Source organism: Ceratotherium simum, chromosome 15 (genome assembly GCF_057802395.1).
Source record: "Ceratotherium simum simum isolate JZ-2026a chromosome 15, ASM5780239v1, whole genome shotgun sequence".
Classification (NCBI taxonomy): Eukaryota; Metazoa; Chordata; class Mammalia; order Perissodactyla; family Rhinocerotidae; genus Ceratotherium; species Ceratotherium simum.
Window position 1 is genome coordinate 37,864,036 of NC_141914.1, and position 15,128 is coordinate 37,879,163.

At 40.7% G+C, this 15,128-nt stretch overlaps 1 protein-coding gene across 1 annotated transcript in view; it reads left to right on the forward strand.

Annotated features, from left to right (window-relative positions):
- The window catches only part of C15H3orf70 (chromosome 15 C3orf70 homolog), a 90,608-nt gene extending 75,688 nt beyond the window's left edge, over positions 1–14,920 (forward strand). Inside the window, exon 2 of the mRNA XM_004424626.3 lies at positions 9,511–14,920. Within this exon, the coding sequence (XP_004424683.1) occupies positions 9,511–10,067 (557 nt within the window). The 3' untranslated portion in view covers positions 10,068–14,920. The remainder of the gene's footprint in view (positions 1–9,510) is intronic.
- Positions 14,921–15,128: the final 208 nt, after the last annotated feature.

The window sequence follows — 15,128 nt, forward strand, 5'->3', positions numbered from 1 at the left end:
ATAATCTGTGTCTGCAAGTTCAAGGAGTTCCATTGTGCAGTTTATTCAGCAGAGTGGCTCTCGTTGTATCCAGTCCCAAGGCAAGGGAAGGGTGTTGCTCTCTCTCCAGATTACCTGGGTGATGAGATTTGTCTCGGTTGCAGGAGAACCCTCTGCTCCAGTCAGGCTGGTCACGTCCCTCACTTCCTTCACCTCTGGATTTTTGCATAAGACGTGCCACTTTACTTTCTTTTCTCCAAATCCTGCCTCTTCTTCAGTTTACATTCCATGTTTTCTGTGGAGCCTTTTCGAAGCCCTTCCAGCCCTCACTTTTCTCTGAGCTCCTACACTCTATGTAGTTTCTACCCCACAACTTAATACTTATCTTTCCTCTTGTGGTGTTTTTGGGTGTTTGTGTGACCCACACTGGATTGTAAGAGGGATGCATTTTACACTTCTTCTCTTTCCTCCTAGTTGTTCACTGGTAGGTACTTGTTAAAATACACAAGAGTTTGTTAATATCTATGCCTTAAACCAGAAGGCTTGGCTTCAAGTGGGCATAAACATGGTTTAAAAAACTATAGGGCCCTCATTATATCTCTTTTCAGATTGGCTGCTGTAAATTGTAAGTGTGGTGAACAGCTTCTCTCTCTACTGCCGGTTTATGGTAGTTTTAGAAATGTTATTTTTAAGGCAGGTCTCACTGTACCAGCTGCCCATACTTCAGGGTGTCAAAAATGTGGCCTGGAGCAGTGTGGATTGTAGAAGTCTATGGGTAAAGGGCTTCTGCCTGTGCAGGTTGCCCCGTGGTGCTTTCTTCCATCCCCTCCGTTCCCTCTGTCATGTACTGGACTTCAGTCCAGATCTGAGTGTGAACCTGGGAGAGGGGTGGTAGCTTGATTGTTGAGGTCTGTTTAGTGCTTTAGATTAGCTTTGTCTGTGCCCGTACCGTGAGAGGAGCAGACAGAAATGGAAGTGAGTAGAAAGGCAAAGCTGGTCATGTCACTCTCCTCTCAAGACTGTGCGATGTCTTTCTACTGCGTAGGATAAGCCCCCCAATCCTTCACCTGCCTGGTGGACCCTGCGTGGTCTGGCGTCCACCACTCTCATCTCTTCCCGTTCTCCCTCTTGCCCATCATGCTCCAGCTGCTCTGGCTCTTCCTCTTCTTTCCCTGGTTAACTCCCACTCAGTCCTGAGGTGACATGCACCACCTAACGCCACGTTTTCAGGGATGTCTTTCCTGACACACACACCCCCGTCCAAATCACACCTCCCACATATAATTTCTGATCACTGATTTTGCTTTTTCTTCCTATCACTTTTTGCCTGTTGGTCTGTATGGTTTGTAATTATATATCTTTTTGTGTGATTATTTGTTCAAATATATATCCTCTCCTGGAGTGTAAGCTCCATAAGGGCAGGGATGTGGCCTGTCTGCTTGCTGTTTTAACCCCGTGTCCCTAGCTCAGTACCTGGCACATAATTGAGGCTCAGTAAATATTAGTTTGAAAAGTGGAATGAAAGCAGATGTGAAAGGAGATTGCAGGGTTTTGGGGGTAGGGGATGAAGGTAGGGTGGAGGAGAACTGTGGTCAGAGAAGTTTACAGGCTGAGCTGAATCAGGAAGCTGGGTGTATTCAGGGTATTCCTGAGACTCAGGACTGGGGGTCACGGGCTCGGCCCTGGAAAGCCTCTGGAGTGGCTTGGAGACCTCCAGGCAGCTCCTGCCTTCTGTAAGTAACACCAGCAATAGAGTGTTTACCATGTGCCGACATCGAGTTAATGCTCTAAAAGGGCGATATCACTGACTGCTTTTACACTGAGGAAATGGAAAGCATGGAAATATTAACAATTTGATAAAGGTCAAACAGCTAATAAGTAGCAGAGTTAGGATTAAAATCCAGGTGCATTTAACTGCCCAGCCCTTGCCCTTAACCGGTGGGATCTGCCACTTTTCCAGGAGTGTCTCTTGTGTTCCTTCCTCTACCCAGCCACGTGACTGAATATCAGCATATCGTGCTTGAAAATCCATAATAGCCGCCTCTTAACCCCCCTCTTTTCCCTTTCCAGTCCATCTGCACATGTTTACCTGACTAAATTCTCTAAAATCCTTCTTTTATTGTTATTGCATGCCTCAGTAATCTTCAGTGGTTCAGCATTGTTATCAAAACACGAACTCTCTGGCCTTGCGTTCTAAGCCCCCGCTGGCCTCCATTTTCCTCATGCACTTTATCCTCCTTTGCTCTCTTGGTCAACTCTTTGAACCCCAAATGCCAAACTGACACATTTCTGCCCTGAAGCTGGTCTGGAGCAGTTCTGCTTGCTACTCCACAGGTCTGTGTCTTTTAATAGCCATGTAAAATCCTTCAGTGGAGCCTGGGATCCTGTTCTGCTCTTGATGAATACCCTTGTGTGTATTCTTACAGTTTTACTCAATTCTTGTTTTATTTTTACTTTATTTTTTATGTTCTTCCCCCAGTTTGACTGGAAGCTCCTTGAAGCATGACTGTGTATTGTACTTCTTTTTATTTCCTCATAGCATCTGATTTAGTGTTACAAACATGGTAGATATTTGATAAATGTGTGTTAAATGAGTAAACAAACTGTACTTCTGATGTTCTGTCTCACTAGGGTTTTGCTTTACCTTAATATGTTCCACCACACTAAAAAAGGTTATAAAACTTGAAAAATGAAGAAACTAGGATCTTGCATGAATTTCTGATTGGGGACTTCAACATTTTGGGCAGTATGTAACCTTTAATGTTCTTATAGATCAAAGTACAAAAATATTGGTGTATTGACTGACTGTGGGGCAGAGTGGAGAGTAAGGCCACGAATAATATTGGTTATAATAAATGTTATATTCTTTTGATTTTAGTTTGTGATGTACTACTCAACTTAGTAAATAATGCACATTGCAGAAATAGCTGAATAAGAATACTTAACACTTTCAATATAATGAATGCCCTTGGGAATAAAATAAACATAATTGTGATTCTCTATATAAAATCAAAGAACTGAACTGTGGATGCAATTTCCCTTATGCTATTCAATTGTTTTTTTCAGCAGATTTACCTTTCTAATTATATTTTGCTTAGCTAATTTTCAAATTACTTTGCATTCCCTGAGAGCACTGTACTTTGTGTGTCAAGGGGACACACATTTAACAGTCATAAAACTATCTGTAACAGCAAAAAGCTCATTTCCCCCCAAGGATCTTTTTTAAGAATCAAAATGCATGACTGATCCTAAAAAAAATAATAGCTTAACAGGGCACATAAATTATTTTCCACATTTGTTTGGGCTTTTTTCCTTTCCCTTTGTGCTCTACAACCAAAAGAAAGAAGCTCCTTCAAGGAAATATATCCCCGATGTGTTCACACTGTGCTACAAATTGGAGTATTAGCTGAAGTTGATGGCAGAGAATGACAGTGTAAACTAATATAGGCGTTGTCTAAACCTTATGAATAAAGTGATGGGTATCCTCGTGAAGAAAGAACACAGGCTGTCACAGGCCTGGGTCCTAGAACTGCCTCCTGTCTTGTTGCATGAGCTTGAGAAAGTAATGAACTCTTCTGTTTTTTTTTTTTTTTTAACCAAATAATCAGGATAAGATCATAAATCTTGTTTAGTGTCTCATTGAGATATTATGAAAAAAAGTATGTACTATATATTACTGCTAAACACCAAAAGGGAAAAACAATCAGAAAAATTATGAACCAAGACTTTAAGAGAATAGTGGAAGTTACTTATTTAGTGGTTTTGATTGTCCTTTAGTTGAGAAAAAGCTGAGAACATTGAACCAGGTTCCCTGAAAAGAAAGGAGATGTATGAAATCTCTTTTTCACTTACTGATCACAGTTGGTTTTTGTGATTTTAGTCAGGAGTCAGGGTTGTATTAGTCAGTTTCATTATTGAGAAAGTGATTTCAGTTCCCTTGAGAAAGATTCCAGATAAATTAATGGGTTTATGAAATTTATTTTTATTTTTTATATTATTTTTTAGATGGACGTTAAGCACTGTAATGAGGTTTAGTCTTCACTTTCCTGTGGATGAGTTTTGTGACTGATTGAATGAGTCATTAGCAAACCAAGATTCTACTTCACAGGAATATTTTGAGAACAAGCTTAAGAATGTGTGTAAGTTCTTAAGAAAAGGAACTAGGGCTCCTTGGAGAAATGGCTGATTCCTGGACTGGAGCAGGGAAGTAGAAGATAAGCTAGTAATGTCTTATGGTGCTGGAAAGTAAGGAAGTCTTCCAAAAGGGATATGGGCGTGTTGAAAGGACACAGGTGCTAACTTGAAGGAACTCTCAAGAGCTAAGTCTGGGACCATTTGAGCAACAAAATAGGTAATGATAGTAACGGATTATAATCCGTGGAATAAAATAAATAGCTGTGAGTCCATGTTTAATGTAAATAATTGAATAAATAAATAAATGAGGGAGAAGAACCAGCTCTTGCTTACACATAATTCTAATTAATAAATATAGAAAGAATGATGGAAATAGAAAAACACTGTCTGGCAAACACTGCAGTAATGATTATTGCAGACCAGATCCACCTATGTATGCTAAAATTACTCTAGGTGAGAGTATGATGAGAAATAGGATATTTGCATAGTCTCACATATCTATCTCTTCACAAAATATTTAATAATTTCAAAGAGAAAAATACTAACTTTACCATGGAGAAACCCAGACAGCACATTAACCAAGTGTTCACAGTTAACGTCATCTGTGATGAGAGATGGCAGTAGCATGTGCCTCCTTATGTAATGCACTGAAGAGGGTGCAACATCACTTCTATGGTGTTTTTTCCTCTGTTTTAAATTATATTTTTATTTTGAAAAAAATTATAGATTCATATGCAGTTTTTTTTTTATAATTTTATTTATTTTTCCCCCCAAAGCCCCAGTAGATAGTTGTATGTCATAGCTGCACATCCTTCTAGTTGCTGTATGTGGGACGCGGCCTCAGCATGGCCGGAGAAGCGGTGCGTCCGTGCGCGCCTGGGATCCGAACCCAGGCCTCCAGCAGCGGAGCGCGGGCACTTGACCGCTAAGCCACGGGGCCGGCCCCATCATATGCAGTTTTAAGAAAAATACAGAGAGATCTTATATATCCTTTACTCACTTACCCCAATGACAGCTATAGTTGCAAAACAATAGTACAGTATCATAACCAAGGTATTGACAATGATATAGTCAAGTTACAGAACATTTCCATCACTGTAGGGATCCCTCATGTTGCCCTTGTATAGCCACACTCATTCTTAAAATTGGGTTGTTTGTTTTCTTATTATTGAGTTGTAAGAATTCTTTATATATTCTGGATATGTTGAGGACATTCTTGAATATTGAGGATATTCTGGATCTGGATATAGATTTTTCCCTCAGTCTGTTAATATAGTGAATTATACTGATTAATTTTTTTAATTTTAAAAATTGTAAAATACACATAACATAAAATTTATCGTCATAACCATTTTTAAGTGTACAGTTCAGTGTATCAACTAACATTCATATTGTTGTGCAGTCATCACCACCATCCCTCTCCAGAACTCTTTTCATCCTGCAAAACTGAAACTCTGTATCCATTAAACAACAATTCCCCATACCTTCTTATCCCCTAGCCCTTGGCAGCCACCATTCTGCTTTCTGTCTCTATGAATTTGACTACTTTAGGTACCTCATATAAGTGGAATCCTACAGTATTTGTCTTTTTCTGACTGGCTTATTTTACTTAGCATAATGTTCTCAAGGTTCAACCATGTTGTAGCATGGATTTCCTTACTCTATAAGGCTGAATAATATTCCATTGTATGTATATACCGCATCTTGTTTATCCATTCATCCGTCATGGACACTTGGGTTGCCTTTTGGCTGTTGTGAATAATGCTGCTATGAACATGAGTGTACAAATATCTCTTTAAGACCCTGCTTTCGGGCATGTACCTAGAAGTGGGATTGCTGGATCATATCATCTCTAGATCCTTCTTTTACTCTCCCTCTACTTTGCTGTTCTCCAAGCCCTGACTCTCTTTGAGTACTTTTTCCTTGTAAAGATTTAAGTTTTAAAAGTTCCCATCCATTTATTTCTTTAAATAACGTAGTAAACCCTTGATTAGGAGGATTGTTCAGAGAACAGAGTATAGTGGTTATTGAATTTCCTGGCTAAGTGGCCAGAAACCCCTTTGTTTCAGTCCTTGTTATTGCAGAGTGTGTTAGTTCATTTTATTCTCTAAATACAGTAGAGTGGACATGATTGAATCTCTCTGATAATTCAGGATCTTGTGATGCTTCAGGGCTATCATTGTGAATGTGGATTCACAGCGTAGTATACCACAGGGTAGAAGTTATTGGGGATTGGAGCAAAATATTAACCCCTCTGGACTCTTTGCAAAACTAAATCCTTGATGTGAGTTTGTTTTATTATTTATGTGTTTATAAGCAAATCAAATAATATAGTATTATATAATAATTGATATTTGAAAGATGTTTACTAAACTTTGTTCCTCATCTGGTCATCTTTACTGTTTTTTCTTCTCTGCCTTACTCTTTGCATCTGTATCTCCATCTCACCAGATAATGGGCTGTCACCTTAGCTCTGAGTAAGCATATTTAATAGAGGTAACTTGTAGAAGAAAATGGAATCTGGAATGCTATATTCATCTTCCTCTATCAGCTGCATTTCTCTTTTTTTACTACACTTGAAGGAAGAAAAATAGAGCTTTGGAGGAGAGAGGATTAGAGAAAGAAAGAGGTAGAAGAACTGAGAAGAAGAGAAAAAGCAAAGGAATTATGAAGAAGCACAAAAGAGGAGAAGGAAGAAGAGGGCAGGGCGAGGAGGGTTAGGTGAGAGTAGGAGAGGGTGGTTAGAGAAGTCCCAAAGTCAGGCTTCATGGTTCCTCCATCTTTGGATTAAATAAAGCCCTGATCCTTCTGAGTCTAAGGATCAACTTCCAGGAACCTCCTATGGCTGTGACAAGCGGATAACTAAACCAGAGGTCACTAGGGCTGGAATGAACTTAATCAGCATTCTGCAACAAGCATTTCCTGCGAGCCCGCCATCCTCAGCCTCCTTAACTCAGTAACCACCGGTCCACCAGCTAAGACTAGAAAAGACCAAACCTCCATTCCAGATGCTTTATTCACCACTCTGTAGACAGAAGTGAGTAGTCCCCCAAGTTCTCCAAGTCCCTTCTCTGTCCCTTGCGGAACACGTCTTTCTCTAATGCTGGGGCTGGTGGATTGGAGGGGAGGCGCGAAGGTCTCCTTTCTTCGCCCCCTTCAGCTGGTAATGCCTGTGATGCTTGGAGGCAGAGGTCCTACCGTACCAACTGTTAGACCTTACTGGATTTGAACTTTGCCTGACAAGTCGTAGTACCATAGTCTTTTACAGAAAACAGAGGAATGAAGTTACCTGGCATATTTTAAACATAATTCTCCAGGCAGGTATGACGGGTTCTTCTCACTTGTATTTTTATCAGACCATGGGGTTTGCATGATATGTGTCCAAGCTTAGAAGTAGACCTGGGAACCCAAAGGCTTAACAATTTTAAATGTACGTTTTCCATGTGGGTACTCTAGAATGAAGCTGAATATATTTTTTAGGGTAATTTAGTTACAAAGAAATTGTGAAATCTAAGCCTGGTTTTTGTACAGGAGTCAAGAAACAGAAGTAAAAAATACAGGCAGGCTTGATTGATCTTAATAGATTACTGATGTTGCACTCTTTGTGGCGTAGTTTGCTGCTCACATTTCTGATCTGAAATTCCTATTTTTCCATGGCTTAAGTAACTTATTAAAAAATCTAAGGTAATTTTCCTTATGAATGTGATTCCTGTCCTAGAATTTTCAGTCTGACCAAGAAATAAAACAAACAGGAGCAGGTGCCATGCACAGTGAGTGATTTGCCTGCTGAGAGATGCTCATGAGGATGTCTGAATCAGTGGTTCTCAAACCAGGGCGATTTTCCACCCCCTCCCCCCCAGGGGGTATCTGGCAATGTCTGGAGACATTTCTGATTATCATGCCTGAGGAGGAGGTGCTGCTGGCATCTAGTGGGTAGAGGCTAGGGATGCTGCTAAACTTCCTACAGTACATGGGACAGCCCCTTACAACAAGGAATTATCTGGTCCAAAATGGCAATAGTGCTGAAGTTGAGAACCCTGTCATAAATACGTGTAGAAGATATGGTATGGCCTGACTGATAAATCAACGATATTAGGAAAAACTCAAGATGGTGCCCACAATTGTGGCTACTGTCTTTGGGTTTTTCAGGTTTTCTTCTCCTAGATTTCTATTTTTAAATCATTTTAGACTTACAGACTGGGTAATTTTCATCTCTCCCTCTATTTCCTTAGCACTTGATACGTGGGAGGCTTTGCTAAATGTTGAGTGAAGTGAAAGAGAATGGGGAAGGAGACACATTAGGATCAGATCCATTTAGGTTTCACTCCCGTGTAAACTGTGTGAAACACTTGGGGGCTCAGAGCAGAGGGGAAGATTTGGGGATAAGCTTCTTGGTTTCCTAGAAACATCCAGGAGTCACCCCCCGCACCTCCTTGTGGCTTTGCTTCTGTGTGGCGTGGGTGCCTAGTGCCAGTAGAGCTGGTGTCAGGGAGAAAGAGCATCTCTAGCTTAGGCCACTGATGAGCTTTGATCCTGACAGAGATCACTTCACACCCCACACTGCACTCCAGACATTGAGGGTCGCCACAATGATCCTACAGGCTGTTACCTATTAAATATGTGTATGGGGCCGGCCCTGTGGCTTGGTGGTTAAGTGCGTGCGCTGCAATGCTGGTGGCCCGGGTTCGGATCCCGGGTGCGCATCGAGGCACCACTTCTCCCTCCACCCTGAGGCCAAGTCCCACATACAGCAACTAGAAGGATGTGCAGCTATGACATACAACTATCTACTGGGGCTTTGGGGGGAAAAAATTAAATAAATAAAATCTTTAAATATGTGTATGTATTCTGACTAAAACATAGAAACCTAAAAAGTGAATGTCTTCCCTAATTCTGATAATAAATTGGTGTATATTCCTCCATTTTATAAATGTATATATTAACATATATATTAACATAATTATTAAAGATAAAAAGTGGAAATATAATTTTGTAGTATATTATACTACTTTACAGCATGTTTTTACCATACTACATCGTGGACATTCTTTATTCTACTATGAGGGGTAAAGCATTTAAAGTTGTCTGTAAAATAAGGATTATAGTATCCACGCACCTACTTCAGAGGCATTAGAAAGACTCAAATATAAAGTAAGATTTGTCAAGTGTGTTGAGTTTCTTAGATGAAAATGTTAATGGTACATGATGTTATGTACCATGCTCTATTTTTAATTGATTATAACAGTGTTGAATGATTCTATTACTAGTGTCTTTTGAGATGTTATTAAAATATTTTTAAAAACGTTCTGAGTCCTCAGAAAGAAACCCTTATGGCTATGTTAATGTGGTTTGTGTAATACTCTTAGATTTCAGGCGCCTTTTTTGTGTTCCCCACAGGCAAGTATGTGTATCAGCCTATGACCCCCGTGGAGCAGCTTCCCAGCACTGAGATTCCTGCGAAGCCTCGGGAACCCACAAACACCATTCAGATCTCAGTCTCACTCACCGAACACTTTATGAAATTTGCATCTGTCTTCCAGCCTCCCCTGCCCCCTGATTCTCCAAGGTACTGCATGATCTCAGACCTCTTTATTGACAACTATCAGGTTAAATGTATAAATGGGAAGATGTGTTATGTGCAGAAGCAGCCAGCACCACATTCCCACAAAATGAGCCCTGAGGAGGTCTCTGCACACGATGCCTTAATTTCAAAAGAGAGCAATACACCAAAAATAGATCACTGCTCTTCTCCCTCAAGTTCTGAGGACTCTGGGATCAATGCGATCGGGGCTCACTATGTGGAATCATGTGATGAGGACACAGAAGAAGGGGCAGAACTGAGTTCAGAGGAAGATTACAGTCCAGAGAGCAGCTGGGAGCCGGACGAGTGCACCCTCCTCTCCCCCTCGCAGTCTGACCTGGAAGTGATTGAAACGATAGAAACCACTGTGTGAGTGTCCAGGCAGGAAGCGTGTCCTTGATCCACACGGAGCTTTTGTACTTCTGTCTGGTGGATCCTTTTTCCAGTGCAGTTGGTATTTCTACCCCTCTAACAACCAGAGCGACCAGTGGTCTGCTGATTAGCTTCACCCTTAAATTAGTCTTATAACGAAGACATTCTTTTTCTTATAAATGGTTTTCTTTTGTATCTTCACTTACTTTCTATGTAGCATCTGGTGTCATGAATTGTGACCCAGCCTTAATTTCACTGGGGACTTTGAAAGCGATGAAGCAATGATCACAGAGTATTGTGGATCAGGTTGAGGAGCTACCCAGAGTGAACGAGACAGTATTTTCTAAATAGCCAGTTCTTCACACAAGAGCCCTTGGCACTCCTTTTGGCATGCTGACAGGCACCCCGCCCCTGCCAGTCTCATATGGCAATCAGCTCATGTGAGGGGAAAGAGTGTGCACTGGAAGATGCCATTCTCTCCCTTTCCCCTTCTCACCACCTGCATGGGTCCGGGCCAGTGTTGCCTCAGCTTACTTCTAGGAGGTTAGTGGAGGCCAGCTTGGCCCCTAGTTATGGCCACTGTCTGCACAGCCCTTCATGACCTGGGGCTGAGTTAGGCCTTCATTTAAGAAGAGATGACATCTCACTTTAATGCTCAATGTAGCTTTAGCTGAGGACCTACACTCTTCAGGGTGCTGTGGGGATACAGAATGAATAAGACCTGACTCCCAACATAAAGGGACCCACAGTCTAACAGGGGAGATAACACATACAGGTAACGGTACCCAGATGCTCTGGGAACCGAGGGGGAGGTGAGAGGTACTTGGCTTTTAGCTGGGAACGTGTTGCAACATTTGAGCTGGCCTCCTGGGTGGGTTCCCCAACATTTCTCAGCTTTTCTTAATTGTTCTTCAAATCTGGGGCAAACTTTTAGGAAGTTATATAGGTATTATATTTAGGAGGCAGCCACATCTGACGTCTTAAGAAAAAAATCAATAATAGTTTTAGTTAGCATGGAAATGCTAAAGACAGCAGTCCTTTAGGGATTAGGAATGAATCTAATAGGTTTGATTAATTCTGCTTCATTTGGTTGTATGAAGCATTAGAATGGCTTAGGTGAGAAATGGATTAGAATTCAGTATGATGCATGGATTTTTTATGCAAATGCAAAAGCAGTTGAAATAGTTTGCTGCTAAGTCAGGAGAAAATATTTTGTGTAATATACATTCACTTTTACTACAGTAATAGTCACGGTCTGTTGTACATGTTCTCTTTTCTCACACACACAAAATAGTGAAGAGGTCTTTCTTATTTAGCTCTCTTCAGAATTCTACTCCTAATCTCCATTTATACCAGGTGTTCTTGTGTGAGTTGGTTATCTGCCATTTTTCCAAATCTACTCTCTGTGAGGCATAGTTAAGAATCCAGGAAGTTTAAAATATGGCCTAATGAAACTAGAACTATCAGAGTTGGAGATAGAGAAATATTTCTTAGATCCTAACTATCCGTGAGTGTGCTCTGTCAGCATTATGGCACACCTCTTCTATGTCATGTCAGTTTGTATTTTAAGACATAAGAAGAGGCCTGTTGTGTTCTTCCCTGAAGCCTCCATTTGACATCTTGCACCAATCACACCAGACAAAATCTGCTTTCCTAGTTGTATGTGTAGTTCAAGTTATTGGCTAGAACACTTTGTTAGGTTTAGGTGCCCAAAACATCTGTAGGGTTTAGAAAGCAGAGCGTGTATATTCCTTTGAAAACAGTGTTAGTTAGAGCTTTCTCTGCTAGATGGGAATGCAGCCTAAAGTTCCCACTTACTGAAATGTAAAGACTCAACAAGTCAAGCCAGTAAGGTGGTGAGAGGAGCTCCAGGGACAGCAGGGCACAGGAGAGGGCAGGTGGAGGCAGGGGTGCAGAGAGGGGCTTCCCCAGCCAGCCCGGCCCGGCCCAGGTGGCTTAGGGACAGACATCTGATGAGCCCTGAGGTCCTCGGTGCCTCCCATGACTGAGTGGCCAGCTGAAGGCAGGCTTGGAAGCCAAACACCTGTGAGCCTGCAGTAGCCGTTGGGCCCTGTCTGCACCTACCCCGTGGGTGGGCACACTGCATCTCCTGGGTGGGCACATAGAAGGTCTTCTTTCTCTACACAGTTCCCATCAGTTCTCTACTCCGGGCCCATGTTCCTGTCCATTAGAATAATTGGAGTCAACCACTAGGTCTCTAAAGCCATGGAAATATGTGGTCACAGGCCAGGTTTCTGAAGCCGGCTGTTTCAGGGTTGGGCCCTTTATCAGTAGTATCTACAAGTTTTGCCTGGGTTCCTGTTTTTTAAACTCCTGAACTGCCATTCAGATTAGCCACGATTTTAATGGAATTTTTGGATTTAATAATGGTTGATAATCATTTTAAATATTTGCACAATCTGTTTATAATTAAAAACTCACTAAGCTTCACTTACTACTATCAATTTTATAGAATTGGAGATGTTCCATTGGATTCTAAATATCAGATGTTCCTGGATCTCAAAATAGCCTTTTCTAAACAAGCACAAGCAAGAATTTCTTTGTCCTAGCACTGTTAATATTAATAATTCTCTGGAAATCATATACGATTGAACCAGAATTCTTTCTTTATGCTTGCATTCCAAAAACAACTGATAAGGATATAAAAATGTGTAGTCTCAACTTAAAATCTAGGCCTATTCTGTTCTATATTATGTAAGAGAATTTCTCTGTAATCCTGATATTATACTGCTCATTTGTATAAGCGTATTTATAGGCACTTTAGAAAATGTTTAGACTGCAACATGTATTATAGACACTGAACACAGTCATGTTAAATCGCCTTGGTTAATCTTGTACATGGAGAGAGAGGAGAGCTTTATGGTTCGGACCTGGTGGTGTGCTCACTGGGAGCAAAGGGCTGGGCTTTAGGGATGGAGAGCCTGCTCTCCTGGGCTCTGTGGAAACCTGGCACCATTCCCACTTTTTGAAAGTTGTGAAAGCTGTTAGGTAGAAGATACAAAATAAGTGCGGTGTGGAATTCAGCTTTCTTACCTAACCAAGATTTATTTTAGAACTTTCAAGTTTCAAATATGCTCAGAACTTTTTGAGAAATGACAAAGCAATTAAAATGCTTTTGTGTTTATGACTATTTGGTACATTAACAAATGAGGCTTTATAATCAAATCTAGGGTTTTTTTTCACCTTGTAATTTTCAAGATTTGAAATGAGAATTTGATGAAAACCCTGAAGAAAAACAGTTGCTTTCCTGGAAAGGGGAGACTTACAATTCGAGATACTACAGTACAGCACCACCAGAACCAGAGCAGAACTGCGCGGGGGTTGCCCTGGAGGCCCTTGTGGATTTGATGTGATTCTGTTTTGCGGCTGGTGGTTTTATTTCTTAACCTCCGCTTCCTGGCCTATTTGAAACATCACAGTTCTTTTGGGACTGATCGTAACAAACTCCTTTTATGCACATTCCTCTATTTGGGTAATAGGATGTAACCAGATAAGTCAGAAAGCTGTCAACATACCCAGATATGTTTGGCAGTATAAACACTACTAGGCAAGAAAAAAAAGTACAAGATAAAATAATATTGATATAGTCAGCTCTTGATTATTCCATCTTGTTTGCAAAATTTTATTGACATGTTTTGGCTTTTTATATGAGGAAAACAAGATTTTCGCAGTTTTCTTTCCTACGCCCCTCTCCAGGGGGAGGTGTGAGCCGGAATTAAGAAGGCCAGTTGTATTTTAGGCTTTTCAGCAAGTCCTATGTGACTGTCTCTCTTCCTGTGGAGGAGGGGAAGGGAAGTGGGGTTCTACTCACTTCATCAGTGCTGTGAATTGTAGGGATGTCAGATTTCTCACATCCTAACATAAGTACAAGGGCACTTCTTGAAGTTAATTTTGGAATTATTTACCTTAAAAAAATTTTATGTCACTGCTCCCTTTCATTGTTACGGATAATTGAGAGTTGACTGTATTAGGAAAGGGCCATGTTTCTATTAGCGCTCGGAGTTCTTTTTTCTGTTAAGATTGAAGCAGTGCTCTCTTCATAGTCTGAACAAGTCTGAAAGCAAATCATCAGTAGAGGTTTTAATACTGAGCTTCATATCGTTGTGTTCATAGACACTTTCTAAGGCTGTTCATACCTTGCAATATTCACTTACTGTGCTATTTTTAAAACCTGTCTATTTTAAAGTTTTAAGCACAATGTTGACTCTTCTGTAATTTCCTAAAATTATATTCTGTTTTCCTACAGACAGCTCAACTTTCCCTTGTGTATAATACTTTAGGAAAATACTACCTTGTAAAATAAATGTGATTTTTTTTCTTTTGTACCAGCACAAATCTGATATTTTGGAGTTTGGAGTCTTCTCTCCCCCCACCCCCCTTTGGAGAGGTTCTTTTTGTCTGATTTAAATAACAACACAATGTGAGCTAAACAAAAACAAAAACCCACATTTGCACAGTGTGAAACATTTATATCGAGTGCTTACTTTATGCCAGGAGATAAGCAGTATACTTCATTATCCCATTTAAACTTTACAAAAACTTTATGAAGTGCAGGTAAATATTATTATCCATAATACACACTCATGGTCACCGCTCATAACTCCCAGAACCATTTATAAGAATGTTTTTGTTGGCTACGTTAGGTTTATACAAATAAAACTTACATGTCCCCACAAACAGTATTTATTTCACACAAAGCTACAAGCTTTGCATTCGGTTCATAGATGCCATGTAAGACAGTTCTAACCGCAGGTCTTGGGGTGCAGTCACATGGTCGCCAGGCCCAGGGCCCAAGCCTCAGCATGGCAGATCCAGGAGCTCGGTTTTGTAATTCAGCACACCCAGCAAAGAACAGCTTCTGGGGTGGCTTTTATTGAGTAACCTCCCTAGGGACTGCTAAATAAATTCATTTATCAGTAATAGTAATGATGTCATTGTTAATATTATTAATAATTATAGCTCAATAGCTACCTTACTGCTTTCTACGAGTGATCCTCACAGCAGCTCTCTGAGGGAGATTTCAGCATCCCCATTTCACAGA